The following is a 20,456-nucleotide window of genomic DNA, read 5'->3' as shown; positions in this document are numbered from 1 at the left end:
ATAAAATAAATAAATAAAGAAAGAAAGAACAAAGGTTTGATAAAACTGCTGCTGTGACACAGAATACAGATTTAAATATTGGAGACATGTTTCTTAATCTATTTCTTTAATGAACAGAATATTTTAGTTTTGCCATCCTCCATATTTTATTAATATCCAACATGGAGTGGTACTAATTAAATATTATGATGTAGCATTGAACTCCAGTCATAATTTGACAAGAGCTTTGTATACTAATAATATAGCAATAACTGGCGAGTGGGTGTGGTATGCTGAAGATTTACCCATGGTTGGTGTGGTTTAATCACAAGGGAAAAACCTGAGTGATTAAACAAAGGCAACATTGAGTAAATCTTCAATATACCACATCCAGGAGTTGGTTATTGCTACTACATGACATTATTTAAGAAAGAAATTACTTACTTATATTAAATGTCTTTGTATAATAGTGCAGTAGTGCTCTTCCATGTTGTTCCATATTCTGCCACTTTGTCGATGTACTGCACATCCATAAGTGACTTGCATACCCATGCTTACTCAGCACATCAGTGTTTTGGACAACAAGGAACAGAGAAAGGAAGACCTCTGCTTCTTCTTTTTTAAAAACAATGTGAAATCTGGACAGTTTAGGGTACTAGAGTGACAGGGAAAAATACAAGGAAAAGCAGGTACATTTTTTAGTTTTGTATAATGTACCTGATTTTCTTTGTATTTTCTCTGTCCTCCATACATACCTCTTCACCTCTTAGCTCAAGAAAACTGCAAAGCTTTAGCATATATTCATAGAAGAAAGTCTGGGCGACTGGATGTTTTTCTATTGGTATATGCTCATTTTACAGTGGGCACACTGTTTGGGCTGGCCAGTCAGTGTGCATGTTTTTGAATGTTAACACACTACCATTGTTTAATATTATATATAGCTCAAAGACCTAACCTCAAAGTGTGCAGCTCATTCTAGAACTAAATGCTGTACCCACATCACTAATAACATTATATTCCTCAGCTCTTTTCCAACTACAGAACTTGCAGTCTCTATACATTTTCCATAGTGTCTGTAGGAAGATTTGTTAATGTTTACAACTAATTCATTGAATTTAATTTACATCATTACACAAAACAAAGCTTACTGGTACACCATACTTATACATAGTCCAGAGGCACTGACAACCATGTGGAATGTGGAAGGTCTTTGGTTCAACTCCCAGACATGGATTAGTGCTTGTCTTTCAAGTGTCACTTGCTAAAACAAGTCTGAATTTAAGGATTTGCAGTGCCTTTGTGTATTGTGTAGAGTCCCCATGCTGGTGGTTTCATTGTGGAAAGGATAAATGACTGTTCTTAGGAAAGATCAATGCCTGACTGTTTAGAGACTCCTTGTTAGTCCAGATGCAGTAATATCTGCATGGAATGCAGGGATCCTGGGTTTAATTCCCACACAAGTACTAGTGTTTTCTTTTAATGTTTCATTTGTTAAAATGATGCTAGGTTGAGAAGTTACACCAAAAGACAATGTATGTATAAGAAAATCACGATGTTGATGGTCACCTAGTTTCCTAGATGCAAAGAAAAATAACTGTTCTTAAAGGAAGTTCAGCATTTGACTTCTCAAAAAATTCTTATTAGTGCAGAGGTAGTGATGTTTGCATGGAATGGAGGCAGCCATGTGTTTAATTCCTAGACAATGGTCAGTGTATTACTTTCGTGTTTTAGTTGTTAAAACAATGCTATGTTGAGGAGTTGAGGATTTGCACTTTTTTAATAACTAGTCTTGTCTCCTTCAGATAACTGAAGAAGGAGGAAGTACTGAGTTGTCTATTAACTGTTGTTTTGTTTACCCTTGAACTTTCTAACTCAGAACCGATACCTACATACACACACACAATACATATATATATATATATATATATATATATATATATATATAGATATAACATATTTTTATTCCTTAACATTACAGCCAAAGTTGCCTCAGATTTTTTTAAAAGCTCTTTTTAATTTGCCTCAACAGATCCCAAGGAATTCTTCTGCAAAATTGCTCTTTAACTTCCAGAAAATGAATAATTGCTGCATTTTGAGCTTTCTGACAAAATCAAGTGAAAAAACTCATAGTGGAGTTATATATTCATATCTCTAGGACCATTCAGATTACTAAATAGACAGAAGTTAAATGTTCTGCTCCCTACTGGAAATGTATTAACCATCTAGGTGTTCATGCAGAGGATTAAGGCTTTAAACTTCAATGAGATGCTTCACCAAAGCATACAGGGTTCGATTCCTTCCATTCCCATTTGCATACTGTGTGATTCTGAGCAATTCACTTACCCAGACAATGCTCTGGGTTGGCCCTGAAAAGAGACACTTGTATCCAGTGGGCTTACTTGGGTAACAAATGTATGAAAAAAAATGCAGCATCTGTAATTGCAAGTTTCAAAAATGCAAAATATAAAATTTTTAAAGGGAATACACAAAGCTGAACCTTCCTGCAGTGCCTTTTTCCTATGGGGCTTCTCCTGTATGTACCTGTCTCCCACACCCACAAGGGGGGGGGCACAGATTGCAGACCATTGCTGTTATATTGGTTCGTAGATTAGTACTAGGTTAACTGCCTTTGTGGGCCATTTTAAGCCTAGCCAATTACCCCATGTGAGAATCAAACCCTGTATCTTGTGTCTGTAAGCCAAACACCATAACCATTATGCCAACATATAGAAGTGTGTGTGTGTGTGTGTGTGTGTGTGTGTGTGTGTGTGTGTGTGTGTGTGTGTGTGTGTGTGTGTATGCATATGTACACAAACACACACACACATATATATATATATATATATATATATATACATATATATATATATATGTATCTATTCCCACACACACACACACACACACACACACACACACACACACACACACACACACACACATTAATTCTAAGATCACTATACCTCTGAGTAAATGCACTGCAACCCCATATTTTATTTATTTATTTATTTTATTTATTTAACGTTTATTTAGCAGGAAATGTCCAACTTGGAATGAAGCCAATTTTCAGAGGAGACCCAGGGAAAAACACTCCAGATGCATGTCTTTGTAATGTGGGAGGAAAGCGAGCACCCAGAGGAATCTCACATGAATACAGGGAAGGACATGCAGACTCAGCACAAAAGAGCAGGGAGTCGAACTGGAGAACCTCTGGCTGTGAGGCGACAATGCTACCGCTGCACCACTGCGCCATCCAATAAATTATTATTGTTCAATAAATATATAATTTAGTATATATATATATATATATATATATATTATTTATATATATATATATATATATATATATATATATATATATATATATTTCCCCCCTCCCATTTGTGTACCCCTAGTTGACCATCAGCTGCCTGACTGCACCAGTTTTTCCTTGGGGTCCCTGGTACTATCACCTACAGTTGAGACCCCACCAGTGTGTAGATTGGAGTAGCCTGCAGTAATATTAACACTGATTCTCCATGCTAGAGATGATTTTTTATAGCATATCTAGGTGGAGCTAGTCACATCATGTGTATCACTACATGTCTCAGCAATCCTTCCCTATACCATAGTTTTAATAGTGATCTGTCCCATGATTACACCACATTCCCATTGCTGGGTATCCATCTTCAGCATGGACTGAAACCTCTCTCTCTTTAATTCCAGAATGGGCAAAACAGCAAAGCCGCTCTAACACAACCCCCCCTTCCCTTGCTCAACCAAGCCCCATGATGTAATTGATCTTGGGTCATATGAGTCAAAGTAAGAGTTACCATCCCTGTATGCAGCACATCATGTCTTAGTTACACTTTCTGACTCATTACTCTGAGGATCACAAGTGCAGCCTTTTAGAATGTCAAGAGCAGCAGAAATTGATTAATACAAACACATCAGTAGAACATGAGCATTCACTGGATAATAATAATAATAATAATAATAATAATAATAATAATGACACCCATTTGTTAACGAGTTAGACCCGCTAGACACACACTCTCTTTTTAGGGGCAACCTGGGAGCATTGCCTATTTAAGCAACTTGCTCAAGATCACAGAGGAGGTAAATGAGACTTCAGAGACTAAAACTCTGTAGCACGGGAAATACAGCTGACAGCCATAACTGTCTATGCCAACCGCAAGATGCCAAGTTTCTAAGTCTTCAACTGGATTTTATAATTCAAAATAAACATGGTAAAAATTGTACAATTTGCCAGTAATCATCCAAGCTGAATATGTGCTTTCAGCAACTTATCTGTTATACTAGTTGTGAGCTTTCAAATGAGGCCAGACAATTCTTACCATATTTGTTAAGGTGCTTACAGAGCTATGAAAATAGTTCCCTTTTGCATGATTAATTATGTCAACAACACTTAATATGACTCTAGGTTTTCTATACAGAGGTCAAGTATCATGACAGCTGTGCTGCTCAGGATGTGTCATGCCAGCTGTGCTGCTCAGGATGTGTCATGACAGCTGTGCTGCTCGGGATGTAAGTTTTATGTTGATGACTTCCACAGCCTCCCGTGTGATATGGATTTGCAATTATCAATGCATATATGAATAGAAAATGGCATGCACCTAGAACCATCACTAGGCAGGTACTTCAGAAATACCCGCAGGCATCACAATTGCTAAATGAGTTAATTGCTATACGAGTTAATTTATACACGGTCACTCTTGCTTACTGAGGGACAAACTTCATTGAAGTATTTTGACTCTATACATTTATTAATACAACATCTAGAACAGTTGCCCTTCTCATTGACACTGGGAGCAGCTGGTCAAAGTGCTGATCTCTCATAAATTGCTGCTAGTATTATACATTTATTCTTTTCCCAGGCAATTTAAGGTCCTCTATCAAACTCAAGTTATGAATACCTGTGTGTGTGTGTGTGTGTGTGTGTGTGTGTGTGTGTGTGTGTGTGTGTGTGTGTGTGTGTGTGTGTGCGCATGTGCACATGTGTGTGTGTGTGTGTGTGTGTGTGTGTGTGTGTGTGTGTACACATGCATGTGTTTGTGTTGTGTACGTGTGTGTACGCATGTGTGTGTGTGTGTGTGTGTGTGTGTGTGTGTGTGTGTATGCGTGTGTGTGTACACGTGTGTGTGTGTACGCACGTGTGTGTGTGTGTGTGTGTGTGTGTGTGTGTGTGTGTGTGTGTGTGTGTGTCCTTGTGTGTGCGTATGTGTGTGTATGTGTCATCCTAGGTTGTGACTCGAATGTTATGTCATTAAGCACTAGGTCCAAATGAAGTATTCAAAACATAAGTGAACACCAGAGTACTGAATTATTTAATTACAGAATAAGAAAAATCAGACTGGCTAATGATATATGCTGAAAACCTCTTTCTTTTTTATTGCATGAGTAATTTGTAAGAGGCTTTCTCCAATCACTGTAGGGGTGACCTAGGAGAGAATGACCTAATAAGCTGAAGAAGGTTTGTCTCTGTTTACTTTGGGTGGGGGTGAGGGACAAGGTGGGATTTATTAATTTATCACACTGGCAGAAGCAAAGGACAGAGAAATCACTGACAGATATTTGAGCACTGTGGCAGAAGTCATACTTTGCAGTCACAGAATACCTATGCTGTATAATTGTCTCTGTTTTAATGTCCAGTGTGTTTCAGAAAGTTGAATAGTAGAAAGTAATTTATAGCAGGTATTATTTCAGTACAAATCCTGAGAGATCAGGTGGCTTGATGTGATTGCTTGTACCTACTACATCTTTCTGGACCCATTCGCTAGAAGCAGCACAAGTCCAAATAAAATTTAAAGCAGGCGCTACAAAGGTGGAGAATGTGACTCCACAAGGAAAGAATGGAACCTCTGAGCAACCTGCAGGAAAAAGCTATGCTAAAAATTTGGAGAAGGATAAATTGTTCTTATACTTACATCTCAGCATGCGCACGAAAACAGTGCTAGGGGTTTAGGATATCAGTCACAAATTAAATTCTATAGGCATTCCTATAGAAACCTGCATAACACAAGATGCATCCTTGCTAAAAAGTCCATAAGTAAAACAGCCTACTATGGCATTGGTGTCAAAAATATTTAAGAATACATGGTATATTTAGGAAGACATGAAATTATATAGACATGTTATGGAAACAGTAAAGTAGCTCATCTAATATCCTTTAAAGATCATGAACTATCAAACAACAAAGTAAGGATGTATTTTACAAACAATGACTTGTAACAGGACTTTAAAATGATCATTTAACTAATCTACATCCTGTACACTGGATGATAAGGCTGCTCCAAATTAATGTCCAGACATGGTAATAATACACTACCCCCAGCCACACAAAGAAAGGCATTAGATTTTTCTAATTTTCTCAAGGCAGCATTGTACACATATACTTTCATATTTCATATCAAACTTAGACATAGAAGCTTTTATATTAATAATATCGATTTTGCATTCACCTAGTAAGTTTTCTGAGGTTTCTAGATAACTATTACAATGTTTGGAGTGGGATTTTTTTTCTTTTATTGGCTCTCTTCTACAATGTTAATAATATTTGTGGAAAACAAGGCCTGACTACCTTTTTTACCCAGGACAATGTAGAAAAAAGGGTTGAAGTAGGTATTGGTATGACAGTTCATACTGAGCAGTAGCAGTAATCTGTTATTAAATAGTCTATGCTTTACAGCTGAATATCTGGACTGCCTGTATTTTGTAGCAGACATTGTTCTAGACTAGACTGTCGAAGAAATTACTACGGCCACAGTAAACCACAACGTTTTTCAGAGACATTCAGAAAAAAAAATGTCCTTAGGTGAGAGCATAGAATATGCCTGGCTACACCCTGATCAAACTTGTTTCATTTTATTTCAAATATCTCTTGCATTCTTGTTTTTTTTCTTTTACTTGTGAAGTTCAAGCATCCCTGGCAAAGTGTTAGTAACCCCACCCCAAACACAAGTTATTATACTTGAATGACATCTGCTGTCAGTTTAATGCCTGCAAATCTAAGGCAAAAAGCTGGATAGTTTGGTAGAAGGACATTCTTCTCTTTCAACCTTATTTGCCTTGAAGCCACTGTGCTATCAGAAATTTGAAGTGCAAACACACGAAACATGACATCAAGGTGCATCTATATCTACATCTATTTATGTATTTATATATACATTAAAAATTGGTAAGTCAGAAGTGCTGCCATGCACATTGTGTTGTCTGCTTAGGTAGTATAGTATAAAGAACACATGCCTGCAAGTATTTCCAGTGAAAACATTTTTTAGAAAATAATTCAGTGCATAATTAACAGTTTATGACAAAGTAAAGAAAACTATCTATAAATGTAAGTACATAACACCGTACGGCTTCATGAAGGAAAAAAAAAGGCTGCACAACACACAACTACAACAGTGGCTGGGTACCTTACCTTTTAACGTGGGCTACCAGTCTTACTCCATGGTACCAATGCTGTCTGAATAAACGAGTACTAACTGGCAACTAAAAACTTCATTACTTTGGCACTCCGTGCGTTCCTCCTCATCACTTAGCAGAGGTTATTTATCCCTGGACTTCTTGCAGAATGCGAGGGGCTTCTTGCGGGAAGAGCTATTTTTCCTATGTGGGTGGGAACAGTGTGAAGGGGAGAGGGGGTGGTCCACCTTCCTACCTGTAGGAAGGACTTCTGCACTGGTTACCCTATTCATAACCAACGAGCTTTCAGCTGTGTGGGTCCAGCAGATGTAGATGTCAGGTTAATGCGATTCTGTTGACAGTCTCCGCGCGTCGATCCCCCGGACATGATGTCTCACCTGTACTTCTGGAAAGTTCTGTTTCATCTCCTTCTGTGGAAACTGATAACGGCAGAGCAGGTAATTAAGAAGCCGGGGCTCCTCGTTGCCGTGAACTGGTTTAGTGATTGTGTATGTGCTGCTTCTGTTGTAACTTTTGCTGAGGGGAGCTAATGAATACAAAAATTCAGTAATAAGTTTATGAGGTTATGCACAGTTTGACAGTGGTGATCTTGGAATGTTGTTTGGGGGGGTGACTGCAACTTATGAACTGTTATAACACTGTTATTGTTCACCACTGCTGTATTCTGGTCGAGGACATTTTAATGGCACTATTGATAGTCTTAGTTAATTCATAGTTTCAGTAATTAAGTTCACATTTATTACCGAACACCCATGCTCTAATGCAAGCCATAATAGCAATGTAACGGTTTTGAATTTTCCGGCGTCTTTGAGTAAAATGAAAAGTGATTCCTTATGGACAGTGTCACAAAACGTTTGGTGTCAGTGCCAAAGTACAAACCGGATAATATTTTGCCACGTTTACTGTTAATAGTTGTTTATATGCAGACCATTTACACCTTTAATTTTACTTAGGCTTACTTGTACCTAGAAATGGCATGTCTAAAGTAGTTGGAATGCATTTCCCTCGAGGAACATTCAAGTGCAGCAAGCTGGCGATAGGACTTGTTTTCTGGCTGTGCACAAAGTATACACTGCAGGTGACAACATGCTATAAGATTCCTGACATTCATGATTCGATTACTTAGGCAAATTCCAGATCTGCATTTGGGGTGCCTATGTCTTTTCTGTGACACAAGTTTAACCAGACATTTACTGTGCAATCCAGTGTAGAAATACAGTTGTAAGAGTCAGTAGCTAACTGTCCTATTTTCAGACACATAAATGAAATTTAAAAGGTAAAGTGCACATAAGATAACTTTATACAGAAGTATATATGCCACATCTTCAAGCCCTTAAAGGTTTCTAATTTAGTCATTTTAGTATGTGTGCTGCATGGTGTTTGTGCTATAGAATAAAACGATAAAGGGCGTTTATATTGGAAGAATAGCATCATATGAGTTTTCTTTTCTGCTCACAAAATAAATATGTTACAGCCTCCTAAAGATGTGTCCAGCTCATAATTAAAAGTAGAACATTTTACTGCACATGTGATTTTAAGGTATTTTGTATGGACTTCTCACTCCCTAAGCAGATATCTATTCTTTGAAAATGCTGATTAGATTTTCTGAAGTGTATGTCTCTGCCTATATTTACTTACTTATTCATTCATTCATTCTCAAGAGCTGCTGGAGATACTGTGTGCAGTATTCTTTTATTGCTGATGTTGGTAAACAATAAGCTAATAGGCTCAAAGGTCTGAAGGTCAAGCTCATCGCCTATTGACCATTAACTACATTGATGCCCTGGATCCCATCTTGGAATGTGTGGCTTCCTGTGTGTTCCGTGTGTTCATCCAGTTCCTTTTGAAGGTATGATTTGAAGAAGTGAGTCTAATTTAGAGAGGGATTTTATTCTAAAGGAACGGAAGACAAATCTTTGAGGTATGAAGTTGTTACTTTTTTGAGCATGGTTAATATGAATTGTTATCAAGGGTGAGATCAGGTCACCTAGGTAATGAAGTGGTTATTATAATCGATGGGTTTCAACCAGCAGGGAGTTCTTTAATGTTCTGTATGTTAGGAACAGGTTTCGTCTAACCTACAGACAAAGGAAGAGACTGATAACTATTGAAGTCTTTGACTATAAGACACAAAAGGTGAATGTGGTACAGAAAAATACTTTTAGACACATGAAAAGGAGATAGCTGAAAGTTATGCATCTTAACACCAGCATAAACCAGTGGCATGCACAAGATGAACCATTTTAGCTGATAATGTTTTGAACTCACGCTCAGATAAGGCCAGCAGGATCTTGTGGCCACTTATCACTTCTGTGCAGTTACTGCTATTTTACAGTCTCTGTTAGGATATATTTTTGAGATGCAGTCTGATAAACCATTTTAGCTGGTAATGTTTTGAACCCATGCTCAGATAAGGCCAGCAGGATCTTGTGGCCACTTATCACTTCTGTACAGTTACTGATTTTTTATAGCCTCTGTTAGGATATATTTTTGAGATGCAGTCTGATATCTCATTATCAACAATGTTATTCTCCTGTAACAGATACGAAACTGAATTTATGGCAAATTGTACTCTGTGCCTACTTGTCTCCCTGTCTGCACAGTCTGTAATAAGACAACAGTTGGCCTTTACAGTGGCACTTATATACAAGGCTGAAGCATTGTTATAAAACCACAGCTGTTCTTCACCTGTGACTCTCATATATAAGGCTGAACTATGTGCTTTGCTTCTGATCCAGCTTCCTTACAATGTTATTTCTATCAGTCATCATAGTTACCTATGAACTCCTTCTGAAAAAGTACAGCAAAACACCTCATATAGGAATATGTTTTAGTTCTGCTCTATCTTTTCAGTAATACATAGCTTTCTTTCTCTCTGTCTTATGTTTAACCATGGAATGGTGAGAAATGCAAACTACTATACCTGTGTTTCAACTTGGCTAGAATATATAGTTTTAGTTGGTAAAATACAACAAAATAAGAAATAAAGCTTGAGGGGTTAATGATCATGGTTTTGATAACCCACCAGGATCATGGGGAGAAAGCAATATCTCAAGTTAGTAGGATGTTGTGCTGCATAGCTAGGGGGATAGACCCCAGAGATGAGGAGATGATTCTATCCCTGTACAGATCCCCTGCTGAGGTTAGCCTTTCTTTTTTAACACCTTTATTTAATTATCACTTAAGACATGGGCAATCATATGTTAACAGAAAAGAAAATAAACAATGTGAACATTTTTCCTTTTATATACATTATAATACATCAGATGTATTTTCTTTTTTATAATTATCATCACTTCAACATTAGATAATTTGCTCAGTTCCTGCCCTTGCTTAAACCCTGCTCTTCCTGAACATAATTCTGCATTTATTGTTTCCACAATTTCCATTTATTTCTATGTAATTTGATGTTTCTCTTTCTTAAAGGTCCCTCTTACAGTTCTTTTACCTTTTTTTATAAAATTCCATACTTCAAATACAATTGGTTTAGACTTTGATTTCCATTTCTAGTTAAACTCTCAGTTAACTGGAACTCAAGCAACTGGCACTCTCAAGCAACCAGCAAAAAAATATCGAAGAAATGCAATACAATTTTAATGTGTTGCACTTTCTGTCCCCCCCTTCCCACAGAAACATTCCTTATGTGTTTAGAGTTTTTGTGATTTAAGAAGGAAGATAGGAATAACTTTGCTTTTTCCCCAACCTGAGAACAAATCAAACCAAACAAGTAGTATAGGGTACAGTATTAGTCAGGCCTATTTTTAATAGTAACTCTCAAGCAACCAGAAACTACAGTTATCCAGCATCTACCAATCCCCATGGGTGCTGGTTAACTGAGAGTTTATTGTATTGCTTGTTTGGCAGCCAACAGAATTAAAGTTAACAAGACCTTACTATGTCTACGGAACTGAACAAAAGAATCAATTCCTTAGCTACAGCCATTTGCTCACCCAGTATTTCTGAAAAGGAACTCGAGAGGAAGTTTTAAACTTTCTGACAATTTATTACACTCCCAAAACATTTGTTCCCAGTTATCCCTTTCTTCCCCATCACACCTACAACATTTGCTATCTGCCTGAGGAAGTATTTTTTGAAGTCTGCTCGAGGTGTAAAACTACCTATGCAAACACTTCCAAGAAAAAAATCCTAAACCTTCTGAACTTTGTTGCATACTTGGGAGCCAAACATATGTGTTCACATTATTCCCTTGTCCCTCTTTTCAAACTCGTCTGATTCTTTGTTATAGTTACCATGCAATATTTTATCTGAAGCTGTCAATTTTCATGTTATCCTCAATAGATGGGTTCAGTTCTGATCCTTCGGAACCAACTCGGCTGCTTGCTAAAGCTCGTGGCAACCCAAAACTCTCAAGGTTTTCCCCTACCCATAATGCAACTGGTTCATTAACTCAGATCTCATTTGCCCCTTTTAGTTTAGGCCTGGTTTAGGCCTTACTCTTGAGCATATAAACAGATATGTAATTTTTTTTAATCCTTTTTCTAATTTCCCCTTGTTATAAAACCTTCATCTATACTAGTCCTAGTCATCGCATCTTTTGCTAGTTTTCTGTTTCTGTTTATTTATACTTTTTGTACTCTTAGATACTATTCTTAGTATCTCTTCCTTTTCCTTTTCATAACCTTCTTCATACCATAGTTGGTAAATCCTTCCCTTTACCCTTTAAAAAAAAGTACATATATATGTATTTATCTCTCTCTCTCTCTCTCTATATATATATATATATATATATATATATATGTATATCTCTCTCTCTTTCTATATATATATATATATATATATATATATATATATATATATATATATATATATATATATATATATATAAAATTATATCTATATATATATATATATATATATATATATATATATATATATATATATATATATATATATATATGTATATATATGTATATATATATATATATATACTAGATGTATCTTTCTATTTTTTCTGTGTTTTTTTGGTGTGGCTGTTTTTCTGTGAGTATTTCACTCTTTGAGTAGATGTGTTGTGGTGCCTTCTTTCCCACATCTATGGCAGACAAAGATAAGGGAAAAGAGAAGGCCCCTTCTGGCTTCAAGGGATGTATGAAGTGTGCACATAAGATTCCATTCTCTGATCAGCACTTTCTTTGTGTTTTTTGTCTGTGACCATTACATCTACAGGAGGACCTTTCCATCTGCCATGCTTTTAGTCATCAGGCATTGGTGGAGTGGAGAAATAAATTGATATTAAAAGGTTTGCTGCCCTCTTCCTTCAGAAAAGTCATTTCTGGGTCACCACCTTCTGAATCTCACAGGCATAAGCCTAAATCATGTTTGTCCATTCCTGCCTGGTCCTCCTCATCATTGAAATCCACGGAGGGTAGAAATTCAGTTTGTCAGTGTCAATATCTTCATTGGCACTGAGCAGCAAAAAGTCTAAACTGTTTGTTCCATTAGTTGCTTCAGAACCAAGTACTGAACCTTTGGTATCAACAGGTCTGTCGGCCTGACCTCGGATAAGCATAGGTTTTTGGCACTATCTGCATTGGTGCTGACTAGAGAATTCATTACTACACCCAGGTCTAGATCTGTTTCCTGACAGACTAGCATCTCCTTTTTTGGATCAACTGACTACACCTTCAGCTAAATCCATCCATTCCTCCAGAAGCTTTACTGAAGAAGAGCTGGAGAAAGTAATGAGGAAGATTCTCTGGGCACAGGGAATCACTGGAACCTTTAGGCCTCCTACTCCATCTGGTCGGGGTCCTACCACTTCCCACCCCTCCAAGCACTTTTCCTTCTCTCACTTCTGTGGTAATTTCAGAGTCCTCGGTTCTGAGTTATCCAGCACTGACTGCCTTAGTTCCAAAGTTGTCTTCTTCATTGTTGCCAAAGGTATCCCTGAGTTTTCTGGCTCACTAAGAGCAGGAGACCTCCCAGGGCTGTGTCTGTCCTGTTGGTTCAGAGGAGTTTGAGTCAACCTGAGTTTTTTTAGAGTCATTTCTTTTCCTTAGAGCTTTGGCATGGATCAGCTTGGCCCTGGCTTCTGCCTTGGGAGGTTAGCCCTGGTTGTGGGGAGACTGCAGTGCCGAGTTCTGTTCTTTCAGGACTGGACTCCCTTCCCACCAATGGTGGATTGGCTTTCAAGGCAATGGAGAGGGCCTTGTCTGTTTCAAGATACCAATCGGGTCAACCCCCCCCTCCCCTTGGACAACCTTCCAAGTCCATCCTTGACCAGAACCTCATCCACTTCCTCTTGTTTGTCAGCGGGTGTCAAGGTCTCATGGAACCCCACATTTGGGAACTTCTTCTTCCGACACCTCCCCTATGCGTCTCAACTGAGGAGGTTCTTCAGAAGAGGAAGTGCAAGATTAAACACATTGATTCCCCTGATGAATCATACACTGAAGACGCAGATTTTGAGGAGTGCGAAGGATCCCCATGATCAGCTCCTGATCATGTCTCTTTTGGAGAAATCCTAGAAATTTTGAAACAGAGAGGTGGTTAGCAGTCCAGCAATCCTACTTTGGAGGAATCTGTGTACCTGCAGGCCTTTGACACTTGACAATCTACCTCCTGAGTGACACCGCCTGTTGATGAGCTCATTGAGTTGATTTCTGAGTGGACATGGAAGGCCCCTGACTCTATTGTGTCAGTACCCTGGAGACCAGGCAAAATCATAACTATAGTCATAGACAAGCACTTCTGGACCAGAGGCTTACCAGTAGATGCCATAGTCATGGCAGCAGCCACCAAAATGGAGCTGGCAGATGAAAGACCCACTATTCATCCTCCTAATATGGAGTCTAGAGTGAAGGATAGGATAGGAAAGTGCATTTATGCCTCATTGACCTTTTGTTATGGTCTTTGAACTACCTGGCACATTTTACGAGGTTGCAGAGGGATCTGATTAAAGAATTTGCAGATACCTTCTCAGGAGCCATTTCTGACAAGGTTCAAGATTCCATAAGTTCTCAGTTGGCCAACCTTGATGTCCATTTCCAACTCATCCATGAGGCTCATTTCTCATGCAACTGAAGGGATGACAAGAGCTATCGGTTCAGGCATAACCTTTAGGATACATGCCTGGATGTGTTTATGTGACTTCACAGACCTCTTCAAGTCTACTTTTGCCAATGCTCCCTTTGATGGCTTTCTCTTGCTTGGGCCCAAAGTTAAAGACACTCTCACTAGGTGTGAAAAGGATGGAAAGACTCTCTCTTCAGTGGGTGTATGTTTTTCCACTCCTCAGAGACCTTTCTCAAGGAACCAGTGCATTGTTGGTGGGAAAATGTGGTTCAAGAAGTCCCAGGGGTCCTTTCCTGACACAAGTAGTGACAGCTCCCCCAGGGGCAGAGGGGGAAGGTCGAATGGAAGACACCACCCTCACGGCAGAGGGTGTCCACGTAACCAAGGTTTCTAAGACTCATTCTTCAGTAAACCTTTCCAGCGCTCCTGAAAGGAAGGCCGAGTGCCCTCTTCTGGAGGCAGTTTAGTGTCATTCTTCCCTGCACTGGAGAGCCTGGCTACAAATAACTTCCAACAAATGAGTGTAGGGAATTATATCCAGATGTTATATTATTCCCATTTCACTAACCCCATCCTCTTACAAAAAAAATCCCAGATGTTCCACCCAATCAAAGGGAACAAGCAGCACTAGAAATACAAAAGCTGATAGAAAAGCAAGTCATTGAAAAGGTCCCCTCAGACCAGATAGGATCCAGAATTTACTTAAGATTCTTTTTAGTGCCAAAAAAGACAGGGGACTGGATGTATTCTAGAGTTCAGCAAGCTAAACAAATCAGTTTGTTGAATCATATTCTGGATGGTCACGGTTCAGTCCATTCTTCCATTTCTGGAAAAGGATGACTGGATGTGCCCTATAGACCTCCAGGATGCATAGTATCACATAAAATGCACAGGTGATCCAGGAGGTTTTACACTACTAGCTTTGAGCCAGTCACTACCAATTCAAAGTAATGCCCTTTGGCCTCACCACAGCTACTAGGGTGTTCACCAAATGCATGGCAGTAGTAGCAGCTCACTTGGGACTGCACAGAGTCTGTGTTACCATACCTAGGCAACTGACTCATCACTGCCATGACCAGGCATCAACTTGTAGACACACAAAAGATTATTTAAATGTGCTCCTCTTTCGAAGTAACTGTGAACTATGAGAAATGTCACTTAGAGTCAACTCAAATCCTAGAATTCATAGGTGCCATTTTAAACACAAAATATTCCATAGCCTGTCTTCCTCTACAAAGACTATGGACAATTCAAAGACAAGTATCGAGCATAATCAGCAAAAACAAAGTGCCAACCAAACTAGTTCTCAGAACATTGGGCTCCATGGCAGCATCAATAACTCTTGTACCCCTGGCCAGATACCATATGCAAATTCTACAGTGGTTGCTTGTGACACAATGGTCGATTCTCACCCATCCCATGTCCATTCCAATTTCTGTCACCAAGATTTGCAAGGAAGATCTACTGTGATGTACTCATTCAGAACAAATTCTACAAAGATGGCCCTTTTCTCCCCCTCAGCCCAAATCCACAGTGACTGTGGATGCCTCCCTGGTGGGGTGGAGGGGGCATTGTAGTGGGAAGACAGTCCATTGTACTTGGTCCCAAATACAGGCCTCATTACACATCACTGTTCTAGATATGAGGGCAGTGCTCTTAGTGTTGCAAGCCTTTCAGGATACTCTCCCTTCCAGAATGATTGCGATCCAAACAGACAACATGTCAGTGGTCTGCTATATCAACAAGCAAGGTGGAACCATGTCTTATCCACTTTGTTGAGAAGCCCCGAGAGTGTGGCAGTGGGCGATCTCATCAAACCACTTTCTCTTAGTAATGCACATTCTGGGAAATCCCAATGTGATAGCATACTAGTTACGCTGGTCCATTCTTCTACCTCATGAGTGGTCCCTCAATCAGACATTGTCTGAGAGAATTTTTCAGTCACGGGGCTAGACTTGCTGCGATCTATTTGCCCCCCCCCAAACAACAAATGGAGTAGCTATTTTGCCCTAATCCCACCAACGGGGAAGCCCTGAGGGATGATATTCACAGTTGGCCCATAGTCTCCTTTATGCCTTTCCTCCAATACCTTTGCTTCCCAAATTTCTTCAGAAAGCCATCAGGTTGAAGAGAAAAGTCATCCTCATAACTCTCCTTTGGCCTTGACAAATTTGATTCCCCTTCCTTTGGCCTCACCTAATTGAACAACCTTGGATACTGGATCTAATTCCAGATCTCCTGTCCCAAATGACAGGCATGGTCCATCCTAATATTCATAATCTCAAGCTGACAGCTTGGTATCTCCAATTTCAGTAGTAGCCAGACAACCTATGCTCTCTTCTCCTGTTTGATGCATACTACTAAGCCTTCAACATGAAAACTGTTTTCTAGAAATGGGAAAAAAATGTATATTGGCACTGCAGAATGACATTGAACCCCTTTCAGTTCCAGTTCATGAAATCCTAAAGTTCTTGTCATTGCGTTTTGGTAATGGGGCTTCTGCCTCCACCAATAAAAGTTCAACTAGCAGCCAACTCCAACTTCCATATTGGCTTTAAATACTCTTCTGTGGCCTTTCACAAACTCTGTAAGTCCTTCTTGAAGGGTACTCTTCTGTTACGAGCTCCCTTCAAAGATCCTACTCCACCATGGAACCTCAACTCTGTATTACAAGCAATCACTCAACATCCTTTTGAGCCTGCAAACTCTTGTGATATTAAGTTCCTTTCATGGAAAACTATTTTGTTAATAGTGCTCCATATCTGGCCTTTCATAAGTATAGGATTTCACTCAGAACCAACCTATTGTTCCTTCCCAAAGTGGGCTCTGAGAACAACATCAGTGATTGTATTAACTTGCCAGTTTTCTTCCCCGACTATTCTAATAAATAAGAGTATTGTTTACATTCTTTCAATGCACATTAACAATTACATTTCTACCTACATAGGACAAAAGACTTCAGAAAATCAGATCAGCTTTTTATCTCCTACTCACCTACCAAATTAGGACAAGCCGTATCTAATGTCACTTTGGCAAAATGGCTGGTTAACTGCATTTCCTTTACATATTCCAAATCTGGTGTTACTCTTTCAAAACTCTCAAAGACTCATTTGACAAGAGGTGTAGCTAGTTCAGCTGCTTTTCAGGCTAGAGCATCCATGGACGATATATGTGCAGCTGCAACATGGTCTAAGCCCCATACATTTATTACTCATTACAAATTGGATCTGGTCTCCAGGGGTAGAGCATCATTTGGCTCAATGATGCTTAGGAATATCTTTCCTTAGTCCACCGAGGAAATAAGGTATTTGGGGACTCTGTCCCATCCATTGAGGATAACATGAAAATTGACAACTTCAGATAAAGAAATTATGTACTGTACTGTACTGTATGTCCGAGTTGCCAATTTTCATGTATCCTCGACTTCCCACCCTCCAACTCCCTACCTAATTACTTTGGAAGAACGGGTGGTTTCTAACTTGTCATAATCTAGCTGATTATTTGTAAAGGTGACTGACCCAGACATGGTCCCTGTGGAAATATTAAAATTATTTTCCTTCTTCTTCTTCTTCTGCTTATTCTGTGAGCAAACTCGATCTGAAGTAATAATCCAGTTGCATTATGGGTAGAAGGGTAAGATCGAGAGTTTTTGGCTGCCACGAGCTTTACCAAGTGGCAGAGTCAGTTCTGAAGGATCGGAAGAGAACCCATTCATTGAGGATACATGAAAATTGACAACTCAGATGAAATGTTATGGTAAGTACATAACGTCTTTATATGGACCACTAATTATCACTTTTTTTAATGGCAGCTTCTGTTCTAGATTCAGCTAAATACTCTGCCAGAACAGTTATATTGCAATAATGTTAAGGACTTCCCTATCCTTTTCTCTTCCCCTATATTCTGATATCATTCCCTGTTAAGGAAGATAGTCTCTAGCCTGCGGTCCAAATATCAGCTTGGTGACATCCCACTATATTATGTTTCCTTCTGTAGTTATTTGCTCCTAATACCTTGGTTCCTTTTTCAGTTTTCTCCAGTAAATTCCAGCCCTCTTGCCTATTTTCTGTACCCTTCATTGCAACAATTCTTATTGGCAAAATCTCCTTTCTACATTCCTGTGTTTGCTTATTTCTAAGAATACTTTCTGTTACTTTACGAATATAATATTGATTTTGCCCTTTAATTTCTCCAAATCTTTTGTTTTTCTAATACCATGATGGGAATGAACACCATTCCTAAGTCAAATTACAATTAAAGTTCATGAAATTAGTATTGTTTCACTTTTTGATATCAGCTAAAAGTGCTCTTCACAGCACATGCAATCTGCCCAGTAATGACTCCTGCAATTCGTATGGAGTTAGATGCATTGGTAACATATCTAAATATGATCGCAGACTCTTTTTTTATAAGGCCCATTGCTCCTACTACTATTGGAACTATCTGGGTATCTTTTTTCCACATTGCTCTCATTTCTACTTGCAAATCCTGATAATTCATAACTTTGTGCCTGTCTGTCTGTACGCAGGCCACTGTAGTCATTGGGTGTGGCAATTTCCATGATCAATGCTACTTGTGTCTGTTTTTCTTGGATTGCTATATCCGGTTTTCTAGCATCTCTCTTTTGAAATGTTGGTAATGGATGATCCCATGTGATGTAGACTTCATAATTTTCTATGATGCTTTGTGGCTCATGTTTTCAGTGTTTTTTAGCAACTTCCATACCATAATGTTTGCACATTCCCCAGTGCAATAGTCTCTCCACATTATTATGCCTTTCAGTATACAGTTCTGCCATTAGTATATCATACCCAGCAATGAGATGTGCAACTGTTTCCAATTCTGTTTTGCAAAACCTACATCTGTCTGTTTCTCCCATATGTTCAATGGATTTTGCAAGCCAACATGTACATAGTCCACTATCCTGTGCCGCCATTATTAACATTTCATCTCTTGGTTTGAATTTGCCTCTCCTTAGCCATTTCTGCATTCATTCCTGATCAACATGATGTTCTTCCAAAAGTTTTCTATATTTACAACTATATTTATACATTTTCCACATTTCTCGCCTTCTCATCTGGTCCTTCACCTTATATTTTTTCTTTAGTTTTTTGGACATTCAGTTTCTGCCTTATTTTTATCTACTTCTGGTTTGATTTCCATCCCTGCTTGATGGTGATATGATTCTGCTAGATTAAGCAGAGAAGTCGTCTTAGATTTATTCACCTCACATTTCAAAACTTTCACTATGTTTGAGTCTTGTGAGGTCAGCAGGTATGCGTGGAGTTCCACAATTGCAGATCTATATATGTAATCATTTTCAAGGAGGCTCATCCCTCCTTCAGAATGGGGAATATATTATCTTGGTATGCACTGATTATTGTAAATCATTTGGTGAGCATAAAGCATCCTTCTTGTATTCCTGTCTAATATATCCAACATGTTTTGGGGCCAGACAATCACTCCAAAACTGTAAGCAAGGACTACTTCTGTCATTTGCATAATTGAGTCTTCCATAAATATTTCCATTTGTGCTCTTTCTGCTTTGCACATTCCTCTAATTTATACAAATTTTCATACAATTTCCAAAAATAACTGTAAAACCTCTGCAGATGGAGAATATGACCACATCTACCAAAAACATTTGTTAAGTGTGCCACTTCCAGCATAGGAAAGAAACCACTCCTGCTCAAGAAATATCCCAGAATTAGCAGTGATGTGTAAGTAAAAACAACAGAATCTAGATAACATTTTTCAATCCCTCAGACAAGTGATGCGATTTTGATTAACTTAAAAGAAAGTGAGCTGAGATCAAAGAAGAGAGGCTTGAGTAGAAAACCAAAGGAGAAAATAATGAAGCCACAATGCATACATGAGGCTATAAAGATAGTACTAAAAGCAAATAAAACCTTAAAACCACTCACAAAAAATTAAACTGTTTGCAAAAGAAGAAGAAGAGGCAAAAAATGCTGGACAATTACTATTTGGAAGAAAAGAAGAAGATGAATGAGGAAGTAAGA

The 20,456-nt window shown here is 38.6% G+C and overlaps 2 protein-coding genes across 3 annotated transcripts in view; one reads left to right on the top strand and one right to left on the bottom strand.

Moving 5' to 3' along the window:
* LOC122801189 (collagen alpha-4(IV) chain-like) overlaps nucleotides 1–7,557 on the bottom strand; it is a 1,621,248-nt gene extending 1,613,691 nt beyond the window's left edge. The window contains exon 1 of the mRNA XM_044070748.1: nucleotides 7,397–7,557. The gene's annotated coding sequence lies outside the window, so the exon portion shown is untranslated. The remainder of the gene's footprint in view (nucleotides 1–7,396) is intronic.
* A 7-nt stretch (nucleotides 7,558–7,564) lies between these two features.
* The window catches only part of LOC122800784 (collagen alpha-3(IV) chain-like), a 1,680,215-nt gene continuing 1,667,323 nt past the window's right edge, over nucleotides 7,565–20,456 (top strand). Inside the window, exon 1 of one of the 2 annotated variants that reach the window (XM_044070046.1) lies at nucleotides 7,565–7,838. In XM_044070046.1, the coding sequence (XP_043925981.1) occupies nucleotides 7,767–7,838 (72 nt within the window). In that variant the 5' untranslated portion in view covers nucleotides 7,565–7,766. The remainder of the gene's footprint in view (nucleotides 7,839–20,456) is intronic. The other variant, XM_044070045.1, reaches the window with a different exon arrangement.

This window comes from Protopterus annectens, chromosome 4.part1 (assembly GCF_019279795.1).
Source record: "Protopterus annectens isolate FY-2018-M chromosome 4.part1, PAN1.0, whole genome shotgun sequence".
NCBI lineage: Eukaryota > Metazoa > Chordata > Ceratodontiformes > Protopteridae > Protopterus > Protopterus annectens.
Note: the sequence above shows the minus strand (reverse complement) of the source record. Positions and strands in the feature narration are given on the sequence as shown.